The sequence below is a fragment of the Macaca fascicularis genome, chromosome 15 (genome assembly GCF_037993035.2).
Source record: "Macaca fascicularis isolate 582-1 chromosome 15, T2T-MFA8v1.1".
Lineage (NCBI taxonomy): Eukaryota > Metazoa > Chordata > Mammalia > Primates > Cercopithecidae > Macaca > Macaca fascicularis.
The window spans coordinates 115,323,590-115,336,754 of record NC_088389.1 but is presented as its reverse complement, the minus strand read 5'-3'; the positions used below and the strand labels follow the sequence as shown (position 1 = coordinate 115,336,754).

Here is a 13,165-nt window from a genome sequence, read left to right as displayed (position 1 = left end):
CACGTAAGGCGGGGTGCATTCCCAGAATGCTGCCAAGACAATACAACCAAAAATTAAAATGGAAAAAAAAAATGGAATTGGTTTCAGGCAAGGGCAAAGCAGATGTCTGTTAAGAGGCAGTTTGTGAAACCAGAGCAAGAGTCAGATGCTTTCTCTCTTTTCCTCTCAGTGGTTGCTGAACCAATGTGGCCACAAAGGCCATGGGGATTTGGGAGCTGGCCAAAGGCCAGGTGACTCAACATTGAATTTTTTGTCCCTCTAGGCAATTCCTCTCAGTGGTACAAATTTGTACCAGAACAGAGAACAGTTACCCTCTTATCAATCAGGAAAAGACACATATTAAAAGTTGTTTGGGTTTTTTTTTAAGTGTTAGCTAGCAAAGAAAACTGATAGAGGTTGGCAAGAGAACAAAGCCTTATTCCCCCATTATGAAACCAAAGGACTCTACTTGTGACAGAAAAATCTGTGGGAAGGGTCAGGGCCGTCTTCTAAGGTCATTCAGGGCAAGAAACAGACACATATCTTTATTTTTATCGCATTCCTACAAAGCGTGTGCAGCAGCTCCATTTTTCTTAAATAAAAAGTAGACCTCAAATAATAGGGTCTTCCAAAAACAAAGAATCGGTTGTTTGTGGTTAATACACAGATGATTCCTTGTGCACAAGAACCAGGTGCTACATGGCTTTCTGCTGTGTCACCAGCCACTAGGCCAGAAGATGAAACATAATTGTTTGTGAACTTGTTAACTGGTTGACTAACCGATTCAAATGTCAGTGGGGGAGTAACATGCACATGTGGGTATTGTAGAGGTACATCACTGAAGACTAGTAAAATCCTAAGCAGAACACGTTGCTATTCCTTCCTTATAACTCACTAGCACTCACACGAGCTCTGACTTTGCCCTTCGGTGCCCTTTAAAATGTTGGAGATGAAAACGCTGGGGAGAGGAGTAGGGGATGACGGTAAAGTAGGAGATCTGAAGTCCAGACATGGGGAGAAGCACGTAGCACAGCAGACTTGGGGCACCCCATCAAGAGACACAGACATCTGGCAGTAAGACAAGTTTAAGGGAATGTGCTGGATTGAATTGCATTTGCTTGTGCTGCCAGGACACTTTCATCACCCTGAGATCCCTGGCCTGGATGCCAACCAAGGGCATATGTGGCCAGAGAAGTGCCACACTTTCAGCAGATAGTTTTTGCCCAGATGGATGGGTGGATGAATGGATGCATGGATAGATGGATAAACAAACATGAACAAATAAGCAAGTGAACAAACAAACAAACAAAAAGAATAAGCAGTGTACTTTTTCTCTATGCACTTCACAGCCACCCACTCCGAACTAATATTCTACTTGCAAAGAATACTCAGCAAAGTTGCTCCCAGCCGATGACTCCACACTACACACAAATGTTGTCTGATTCACTGGAGACATCAACAGAATACTATATACAATCCAGGTAGTGGTAATTTTCCCAGACTACCACACCAAGGCAATAAGAATAATTAATAGCAACTAGAACACATTGCTTTAAAAATAAATTACCACAATTGGGTATCTGCAGGTTTGCCAGGGGAATATTCTTGCTGCTTTCATTCAGGCAGTACAAATCCTGAGTGTCTGGACTGGATTTAGCCTCTTGGAGAGTCTTGATCCACATAATGTCACAGGAGCATGTAAATGGATTGCCTACCAGGATCCTACAGGGAACAAAAACGACAACAGATCAAGTTCCTTTTTCCATTTTAGCTACACTGGTGCTTGTAAAATACTACAGCATTATGAATTCTTTCTAGCCAGCAACGCTTTGAAGTCATACCACTTTCATAGCATGACAGTACTTATTATTCCTTCATTTATCTGATACTTACTGAGCATCTGCTATGTGCAGACAGCACTGGAGAATGACAGAAGACCTTACAGAATAACAGGGGAAATGAGATACAGAGGAGAAATAGCCAAAATATAGGATAGAAAAGAACATCTCATAACATGGGGAAAATAAGGTGCCATGACAAATTTATCATGGTTATGATAGAGTTATTAAGAAGATGCCAACAAGAAGTTTTCAGGAATGCTAACATACTTATTTCTGACCAGGCTAAAGGCTCAAGTGTTACCACTTTCTAAGCTCAAACTTCAGCAGGGGGCAGAACAATTTCATCTCAATTTAAAATGAGACTGTAAGTACAAAGCTAAGACTAAAGTGTGAATGCCAGAAGGCTGGTACCCCTAGCTTTCTGCATCATGCAATCACAGTCAGTTTCATTGATTCAAGATAGCGGGAGTGAAGGTGAGAGAGAGAACCTGAAAGGGAGCTGCAGACCTCCTTCACACACACACACACACACACACACACACACACACACACACACGCACAGCAAGCTCTTCTGAGGGCAAGGCAACTGAGCTGCCGATTGAGCTGTGTTAGACCACTGTGGGTGGAAAGCCACCGCCATTCAGACCTCAGCCCTGCTGCCTGGACTCCTGTGGCCTGCAATGGGTAAAAGAGGAAGTAGTCAAGAGGAAAATAAAAACCACAAGGAAAAAAAAATCTTTAAATGCTTATTTATAATACTCAGTGGCCTATTTAAGATGAATTCCATTTATGGTAATGAGCCTTTAAATGAGGCCATTTAAAATCGTTACATAGACTCTGCCTGGCATTAACCACAATACTTAAGATTTCCGTGAAGACAGGACCTGGACTTTGCCACATCATTTAGTCCTGTGGTTTTCTGGTTGGGTTCTAAGAATCTCAGGGATCCCTGGAGACTTTTCCAGGAGTTTCTTAGGGGAAAATGTGGTCATGATAGACTCATTTAATTTGTGTCTGCTTGATCACCTCCAAGTATCCCTCCAACACCAAAATGGGATTTGATGTTATGGGATATGGAAAAGACCACAGAAAAGGCCCACCATCAGTTTAAACCCCACTAATCCAAAATGCTTCCTGGAGCTCTGAGGACATGCAAAACTAAAGAGTCTTTCTAAAAGAGGATATCATTAACTCAGCAGAAGGGATAAAGAAGGAAAGGAATGTTTCAATTATGAATACAGCAATGTTCATACGACAACACAACACTGGTGCACAGCTGGCTTCTTTCTCCAGCTTACTGTGCAAGCTCAATGATTATGACAGCACATTACACTTATATCTTTAGGTTTCTACCTCTCCCACAGGATAACAGAATCCAGGAACATAGAAACATTTCTCCCTTTATCCCCACGGCCCTGTGCCATATCATGTTGATTTGTGATAGGTACAAAATTAACATTGGTTGAATCAATGGATTAAATATGCTTCAAGAAGAATATTGAGACATAAATTTGAAATTGAAATTCTAATTTTTAATCCAGCAAGAAAATTTTAAACAATGTTGCCCAAAATTTGTACACCAAGTACTTTATCCTATCTCATATATCTTCCTTTAGTTTGTCATGCCTATTCCTGTGTTAGAAGCATTAGTGCTTCAATGCCCTGAATTCACTTTATTCCAAATAATTGCCAATTGCCAAGACTTTCACCATATAACACCCATTACACCTATTAACTTGTTGTCTCTCCAGCAGTGACATCTTCCAATCTGCACAATTTCCTTGTGAATAAGGATGGATCTTCATGCAAAGACTCCACAATTCAGGCAACATAGAGTTTAAGCAAATGCCATTGTCTAATCTTCAAAGGCCTCTTCCTGGGCCCACATCTGCCCCACAAATCCTCTGCATTAGGACGTTTTGAGGTGCCATAAGAATGGCAACAGTTCATATTTGTTTAATGGGGACAACGCAAGGAATTGAGCTCACTTGGAAATCCTGGCTGTTAGTCGTCACCACCTTTAAATATGTTTTCTATCATTTCACAACAGAAGAAAATGGGACTTAAAAATAAATATTGAATGCAGTAACAGACCTGGAAGAAAATCTCACAAAGATGGGTAGGGAAAGAGAAGAACTACCTTTCCTCCAATGTTCCCTATCCTTAAGATGGACAAAAGTGAGCAGAGTTTTGCCCATTTTTATTTCCTCCTTGAATGGGTTTGCTTGACTTTAGGGCCTGAATCCAACAGGAACCAAACAGATGCTGTGAGATATAAAGTATATAGCTGTTTCACACAAAGCCCCCTTCTTTTTCTCTTTTTTCCCTCTACTAGAAATTATTTATGTAAAAACAACATTTAAACGAACCAGAAATGATATGTCACTACTGAGATTTCTATTTTTTTAATTACTGAATTTTTAAAATGAGAAATAATAAACCATCAGGGAATAAAAGACTGAGAGACTGAAACTTCAGAAATCATTTTTCGAGAATTTGATATGAAAATAGATCTGCAACATCACTCATTAAAAGAAAAATACTGAATTACCCCTTCCTTTGAAAACTTTTCCCCAAATGCCACACAAAATCATTACTTACAGTTCAGACAAGTCAAGGTGACGGAAATGTTTCCTAGACAAACTCGTCAACTTGTTTCGGGTAAAATTGCTGAAAGGAATCAAAAACATTAAACATGAATTTAAAATGTTACATTTTAGGAACACAGTATTCAGAGATTTTGTTTACAAAATACAATTTTATTTGATCATTATGCATGCTTTACTTACATCCAAATCTCTCTCTCTTTCACTTAGAGTGATAGCTGAGTTTTTCCTCTAACCTTGTCTATATTTTTTTCTTTGCAGGGAGGGGTAGCATAAATATATTGTGTATTTTTAATGTTTTTTTTGCCCAAAAGCTTACTTTTCATATGTTGATTTGGAGCCAAGTTATATATCTCATAGAAATCCTGATCTTTTGAACAACTAATAGGAAGATATGTAACATTAAATAAAATTTAAAACTATAAACCCAGTAGGGAAAAAAGATGCCTTAAAACTAAAGAGCATCATGGATATTTTGAAATTATGTGGCATACAAAACTCTGAATATTAACTGAATTCAATATGTCTTTATATGAAAGACATTTTATTGATGAAAAAACACTACTGAGATTGTTTACATATGAGCTAGATAACCGAATACCTCCACGATGGGAACAAAAAAAAATTAGATAACAAGGAATACATCAGATTTCATCTGAAGATGGTATGTCTTCAGATTTGAACCAACCAGACAATAAAAAGATACATTTGTGATTAAAAAAATAATAATTTACTGACATGTTCCAAACATGTAATCTGATTCGATAAAAGAGTTTCCAATGATCAGTGCCATGAGATTTTGGGGTAGGAAATTCAGAGCCATAACCCTGGCAGCTGACTCACTCTGCAAATTTGTTTACTGTTTAAATTTATTTAAAGAGTGTCTGATGCTTGGGCCTACAGATGTGTTTAATAAATAAAATGAATGTAAAACAAACATCAACTTTCATAGAAACAGCCAAGACCTCTACAAAACGGAGGAAGCCAATGAGTCTTTCAGCGTATGTTTCCTGCCCAGGAAGGCAAGTGTTGGGCTGAGAGTTGGATAAAACATGAGATCTGGCCGGGCGTGGTGGCTCACGCCTGTAATCCCAGCACTTTGGGAGGCCAAGGCGGGCAGATCATGAGGTCAGGAGATCCAGACCATCCTGGCTAACACGGTGAAACCCCGTCTCTACTAAAAAAATACAAAAAATTAGCTGGTCGTGGTGGCGGATGCTTGTATTCCCAGCTACTCAGGAGACTCAGGCAGGAGAATGGCGTGAACCCAGGAGGCAGAGCTTGCAGTGAGCCAAGATTGCGCCACTTCACTTCAGCCTGGGCAACAGAGTGAGACTCTGTCTCAAAAAATAAATAAAAAAATAAAAAATAAAAAATAAATAAAAAACATGACATCTGAGGGTGACAGTGATCCTGGCCCCTTACCTGAGGCTACTCTTCACTGTCAGCCTAAGGAAGTATCCTGGTGTGTCTGATCAGTCACACAGTCCTGGGGTTACAACCAGGAGCCAAAGCATGAACTAAGGCTAGTCAGTTGATAAGAAAGAACCTACCACTCTGGTGTCTCACAAATCATGAATGTGTGTGTCCACTCCCAGTTTAATTCTATATTGAGATCTCCACTCATCCAAACCCCTACCTACACAAGGGTACCCTCCTTCCTTCTAGGCGTGCATCTTCTCGCTTCACACTGAGTATAAAGTGCTCACCCACGTGAAAAAATAATCCACCAGGAAGTTGTAAAATGTGCCCACATAAGTCTCTTCTTTTGGAACGTGAATTAAGAATGGGTTTCGGTCGGGTGCAGTGGCTCACGCCTGTAAACCCAGCACTTTGGGAAGCTGAGGCTGGTGGATCGCCTGAGGTTGGGAGTTTGAGACCAGCCTGGCCAACATGGCGAAACCCCGTCTCTCCTAAAAACACAAAAATTCGCCGGGTGTGGTGCCGGGCGCCTGTAATCTCAGCTACTTGGGAGGCTGAGGCAGGAGAATTGCTGGAACCCCGGAGGCAGAGATTGAGGTGAGCCAAGATGGCGCCATTGCACTCCAGCCCGGGCAACAACGGCAAGACTCCTTCTTAAAACTAAGCAAAAACAAACAAACAAACAAGAAAAGAGTGGGTTTCACTGGTCTACAATGCATTGAAAAGTCAGTCTGCCTATCTTTTCCACAGTTTCTAAGGCACAAATGCTTTCATCGGAAGTCCCAATCTTTCTAAAACAAACCAAAAACCAAAAACCTGCTTTCCTCCTCAAGAAAAAGGCGGAGAGAGGCAGCGAAGAAAGCAGTTTAGGGTGAAGGGTCTCCCTGTCTGCTGGTAAAACCGCCGCCCCGCGGAGCTGCTGCCTCTGTGGGGCCGCCAGCAGCACCGCAAAGAGCGGGGTTATGGGCCAAAGAACAAGATGAGTCTTATGAACCATACTTATTATTGGGGCCAAAAGCCAAAAAGGAGGAAGAGGGGAGGGAAAAAAATCAACAATCCTCTTACTGTTTGATTATAGAGCTTTGCAAGGGAGCTAATTAGCACCTTTGCAAAGTCCCTGGAAAACACAAATACCAGCTTTTCTCACAGTCCCTGGGCTCTTAGGGGCTGGGCAGGAATTAAAGGCATCAAGAAATAACGCAGTGACCACTCTCTGGGGCTCTGGGCAGTCCCCATGTGATGCTAATACGGACAGGGTAGGGGGAGAAGTGGAGAAAGTGAGAGAGAGGATCCCGTTTAAATTTCCCTAAAACCCGAAGTGAAATAGACTGATCTTGTATGCGTTTTTATATTGCTGGGGAAACTCAGAGAGATCATCAGTATATCCCAGGGGTACAGAGAAACAGCTTTTAATACATATTTTGTTATCAGCTCCCTTGCACCCCACTGCCTTGATATTTGAGGTAAGAGTGCAGTTTGCATGTGGAAAATCAGGGGACCACCAACCAAGCTGGTCCCCAGAGTCCTCCATCATAAGCAGAGGTTAGGTCTAAGATCCGGATAGGCAGACACCTGACTTAATTCCTTCCTTCCTCCCTACTGTTCTGGAAAGCAAACTACTTAATTTAATTTCAGATTTTGGTGATTAAGAGCCTCTTTTGTCCTGTGAATATATGAAGCTTACTGCCATCTGATGACCTCTTCATAACTGCCGGATACTTGCCTATTTCTCTCTGTCTTACTATTCAATAATGTCTACAAATATTAGCAGTGTTTTTGCAATTTGATCAATGATTGACATCCCAGCTATTGCTTCTTAAGAAAACTGTGTAAGATATGTATGTCCCTTTAGCTTCCCATTTTAAAATAATTCTTCTCTGAAAACGAGGGACAGATATTTGACTTTGTATAAGCTGTGGACTACACAAAGAATACCACCAAAATCATTCTATCATATATCAACATGAAAAAATATACAAGGTGGCTTTCATATTCATAGAAATAGCATGCAACAAGGAAAATATACAAAGTACAAAGTAAAGTGAAGTAATAAGTAAGTCTATTAATAAAACTGTAATTAGCTAGAGCCCACTGTCCAAATCACAACATTAGGAGAAGTGATGTGATAAAACAGCCAGTAAAATGCAGTTGTTGAGTAATTCGGGTCTAAGGTCAACTGTAATGAAAATACCAGAACTTAACCACTGAGGTCATTAATTACATCTAAGTGACTGCATTAGAGCATTTTGCCTTTTTCTTCTTTCCAACTTCTCTCTTGTTTATGCTATCAAGGCCTACGCAGCCATCAGATTTGTGCAGGCAAAGATTTGTGCAGACTGCAGAGATGATTCCAAAAAGCATTTAATTGAAATGTGTTAATAAAGTTCCCTGGAGTTTTATCACATTTTTGCAGAATGTTTTATGTCTTAATTTACAGACTGTATTTTTAAAGTGACTTCATCATTAATGCCACCTATAAAATATGAAGCTGTGATATTGGCTTTATGAAATTAATATTTTCCATAATATCAACAAATTTCAATAGAGTGTCCAGGCAATCTGCTTCTAAGAGAATGGTTTCTTTTAAAACTGGCATGGAAATCAGTTGGGGAACTGTTCTCAAAAAAAGAAAGAGGATAAACCTTCTAAGAAAGTCTGATTCTCTAATTATATGGATGATACAGATTTTATTTCCTGTACTCTTAATGTAAGAACATGGAGAGGGGTTGGCCCTGGAGTCATAACTCTGACACTTATGATCTGTAAATCTGAGCAAGACCTAGAACTCCCTCACCCTTTTTTTTTTTTTTTTAATACTTTCAGTTCTAGAGTACATACGCACAATATGCAGGTTTGTTACATATGTATACGTGTGCCATGTTGGTGTGCTGCACCCATTAACCCATCATTTACATTAGGTATATCTCCTAATGCCATCCCTCTCCCCTCCCCGCACCCTGCGACAGGCCCTGGTGTGTGATGTTCCCCACCCTGTGTCCAAGTGTTCTCATTGTTCAATTCCCACCTGTGAGTGAGAACATGCAGTGTTTGGTTTTCTGTCCTTGCGATAGTTTGCTCAGAATGATGGTTTCCACTATTCACAATAGCAAAGACTTGGAACCAATCCAAATGTCCATCAATGATAGAATGGATTAAGAAAATGTGGCACATATACACCATGGAATACTATGCAGCCATAAAAACGGATGAGTTCATATCCTTTGTAGGGACATGGATGAAGCTGGAAACCCTCACTCTTATTTTATCTATGAAATGTGAATAAAAAGATCTGCCCTACCAATTATCAGAAAAAAATCATGTGAAATATTCCAGGTGAGGGTCCCATAGATAGACTATGATATGTAAGGTATCATTGCAAAGAGAATTTGGTACAGCAAAACAGAATCAATGAATGCAGGCAACAACCTTTTGGCAGAAGCTCCACTAAAAACTCAGGGAATGGGAGTTCTGAGTCTGTGCTCAGAGATGCATAAATATTCTGCACTTAGGTGATCTTTAGTTTAATGAAGACATCTCTCAGGAAAGCCACGCCTTATGGACTTAAATGCCATCATCTAGAGGATTTAGCAACAAACAAGCTAACAGTTCCCATTGTCCCTATTTCCATTTGACTTCAGTGGACAAAGCATCAACAAGACTTCGGGGAAATAGTTCCCGTTATTAATGATTTTCTGTACCTTTGGCATGTCCCATGATTGACTTTTCTCTACCTTTATCAATTCATGACAGACAACTTTGGGAAAATGAAGGTTCAAAAGAGAATCCTATTGTGGGGGGAAAAACACCAGTAATTTTTATTTCCCTATAAAGGCCAAGGCGAAGTCAGCTTCTTTCAGTTCCACTGGTTTGATGTCTTCCAGGGAGCATGTCATGATTCCAAGGAAGAAAATCAAGAACTCTGTGCAAGGACACAGTTTTCACATCAGACTCCTTGCTGCTAGCCTATTGCTCTGTCCAAGATGGAACTGGCCCAGAAATTCATGAAAGGGAATAAACAGCCTGTTCTAAGTACCCCTCTGAAGCTATTCAAACAATCAAACAAAATCAGAGCTAATGTTTCTAAGCTATTATCACAGCTACACTAACTTTAAAAAGGGAGGTTTCGAGTTGGAAAAGAAGGAAAATAAACAGAGGGGGGAAATATTGAATAAAATAGGTCCTGGGAAGCAAAAGAATCAATCCCTACTTACATGTGCTGCAGGTTGCTGTTTTTCAGAAATGCTTTATGAGCCACAAATTTTAATCCAGAATCCACAATTGTCCTGTGAAGACACATAATTTCACGCATATTAGAATGAACCAGTGAATGCCTGCCTGACCAGAGTAGACAATAGGAAAAATCTCTGAGATAATGTGTGCTGGTCCTGAGTACTCACAGATTTCTCAGTCCCACGTAAGCTTCAACATCATCTTCGTTGATGATTTCTAACCTTTTCTGATTTGCGATGAAACTGTAACAAAGCAGAGAGTGAATCGCAGTGACTCAGAATGTAGGCAGCAGCACCATGAAGAACTCCCATCCACCTCACCCAGGTGTCCAAGGCGCTCCCTCCACACCCATCCGAGCCTCGCCATTTTTAAAAATATGGCAGGAGAGCAAAACTGAGCATGACTGAGCAGAAACCATGACTGACAGGTTTCATGGTCGATAACCAGTTCACTGGGTTTCATTTCTCCTGTTTTATCAGTCTTTCACCCAACAATTTCACTTTTCTTTCCCTTTCAGAGTATCACCAGTGTACATAGGTGAAAATACCATGGAATTGCATCCACTCCTCTCAAAGGTGTTTCTACTCTTATGGTGAGAGCCACAGAGATGCTACTGTCATCACTGCACAAGAAAAGTCACATATTCCCTCACATTTCAAGAGAAACAGCCACTCCCTCCTTTACCTCCTAAAATACTAAAGTGCATTTCCCCTACCCCGTCCTCTTTTCTCTATTTTCCTGGCCCAGCATCTCCTCCTTCTGCCTTTGTCAGTGACAATATCAATCTTTCCTTCGATGAACCACATTTCACAAACCCCAACGCGGCCTTAGCGCGTTCTCCGTGGGAACGCTCCTCCCTCCCCCACCCCCTAAGCCCTCCAATATAAGGGTGGATGGAGAAAACTCCATCCGTTTGGCCACGCTGGTATCTTAGAGATGTGCACATGACCTCAATTACACCAAGAGGAGTCTTCCCTGAGATTAAATAAATGAATGCTGGGAAAGAGAGGGTCTCTGTCTTTCTCTGGGATCATAGCTGAAGGATCGCACAGGCTTGCAACTTCCATGGGGAAATTTTCTGCTACAAGGAAATAGACCATCCAAAAATGAAGTCAGTCCACAAAAGAAGCAGAGCTAAAGAGACAGAACTCTAAAAACACCACTTGAGCCATTAGATACAACTGTCTCTGAGGCTAGATGTCACGAACCTGAATTGATCTTAATTTCTATCATTTGCAATCAGTAAAGTCCCTAGTGATATGAACAAATAGCTATTAAAACCATCATTATGGAATTTCCTATACTCTACCCTGTACTACAGTTATTTAAATACCTGTCTATTCAGTTTTCTTAGATCACAATGTCTTTGAGACAGTTAGATCTGTTTTATAACTCACCTAGCTCAGTACCCAGTACAACGTAGGTACTCAAAGGATGGATGGATGGATGGATGGATGGATGGATGGATGGATGGATGGACAGATGGAGAAACAGATGAACTGTACTTGGAGTTACAAAGGCACTACAAGAAATTATGCAGGATGAATTCTCCCCTTTCTTCCTGAAAAAATTTAAGATATATAACATATTCCAATTAAGACACTGAAAACAAATATGTAGCCCTGCTGTTAACAATGTGAGTTAAAATGAAAAAAATATTAAACGATGGGGAGGAACATACAGCATCTATAGGTCAGCCACTGTGTGGAGGAAAATGATGACAAGCTGTATAGTAAGGGTTTGGGCACCTCTTTTTAGAAAATAAATTTTAAAAATAAAAATAAGTAGATTCTCTGAGAAGACAAAATTACACCAAAGATAAATATTTTTAAAAGCATCCACACAAACATTGTCCCCTGTTACATAAAAAACCAGCCTCCAAGATAGAATGGTGACTTTTTCTGAAAAAAATATTGGTTGTCCCTTATACCCAGGGCCTGGCACACTTAATAAATGTGCAGGAAGCTTTCGTTCCCTTCCCTCCTCCCACCACACATAGAAGAAGGAAACATTTTAAGACTTGAAAGGAATGCTCAATTTTTAATATCAAGTGTTTCAGAGTTATCATACTTTAGATACATTTTTGCAAGATTTTTCACCAACATTTTCAATAGAGATCACAATGACCTCACTCTTCTAAATGATCTCACAATAAGAACTGCATTCCAAAGAGCCCTGAATGTTAATACTTTTTCTCATGCAACTGACAGCAAAAAGGATAGATAACGTGGGCGCGTTTTCCTCTGGAGTCACAACCTAGGCTTCCAGGCAAGCCTGTGCACTCCCTCCAGCTGCGTAAGCATGGGTCCTGTCACGGTCCTGAAGTCACTGAGAGTTCTTCCTCACTCTTTTCCTGGATTATCCTTGCATCTTCCATGCTCACAACAAGGGCCTGGAACTCAATGAGGACTTTATCATGATCTGCACAAGGCACTCATCTTTAACTTTTTGTTACTTATGCCCTTTCTTTTCATTTTTCATCAGACATTTAATTTATCAACTCCCCGATCTTATTCAATAGAATACAACGAACCAGCAAATAAAAATGGAAGGCATAGAGGAGGAAAGACAGGGGTAGACATGTCCATGGATTGTACAAAAATATGTAGGCTTAAAAAAAGAAAAGAAAAAGATAATTTAATTTAAAAATAAAAATAAATAAAAAATAAAGAGATATCAATGGAGCCAGGAATTCAGTTTAGAAATGCATACACTTGTTAGGAAGAAAAAAAACACACACAAGCTTAATTCTATGCTTTCTAGTCACCAGTGCCCAAGAAAGAAGGAGATGAGGATAAATTTGGTCAATGGCAAATTCACAGTATTCATGAGATGAAAATGAGCCAATTAAGCAAAGCACCACTATTCCGAAATCTAAGACCAGACAGGAAATTTTGCTGAAAACCATCAAAAGAAGTGATGAAAAATGGTCACTAGAGAATACTCCCTTACTGTGGGGGCAAGAATGCCCTGGATAAATAATAAATTTTTCTCCTTGCCAAGATGGAAAGGCCAACTGAAGAGCTGGATTAAAAGTTCAGCAAGGGCTCTTCTAGTAGTAGATCCCAAGAATTCCCCCTCATAAGC

The 13,165-nt window shown here is 40.2% G+C and overlaps 1 protein-coding gene across 26 annotated transcripts in view; it reads right to left on the bottom strand.

Annotated features, from left to right (window-relative positions):
* Window positions 1-13,165, bottom strand: part of NTRK2 (neurotrophic receptor tyrosine kinase 2) — a 365,115-nt gene that overhangs the window by 321,366 nt on the left and 30,584 nt on the right. For all 26 annotated transcript variants that reach the window (XM_005582046.5, XM_074017737.1, XM_074017735.1 and 23 more), the window contains 4 exons: window positions 10,246-10,320; window positions 10,060-10,131; window positions 4,422-4,490; window positions 1,547-1,701 (listed from right to left, as the gene is read on the bottom strand). In XM_005582046.5, coding sequence (XP_005582103.3) covers window positions 1,547-1,701; window positions 4,422-4,490; window positions 10,060-10,131; window positions 10,246-10,320 — 371 coding nt within the window. The remainder of the gene's footprint in view (window positions 1-1,546; window positions 1,702-4,421; window positions 4,491-10,059; window positions 10,132-10,245; window positions 10,321-13,165) is intronic.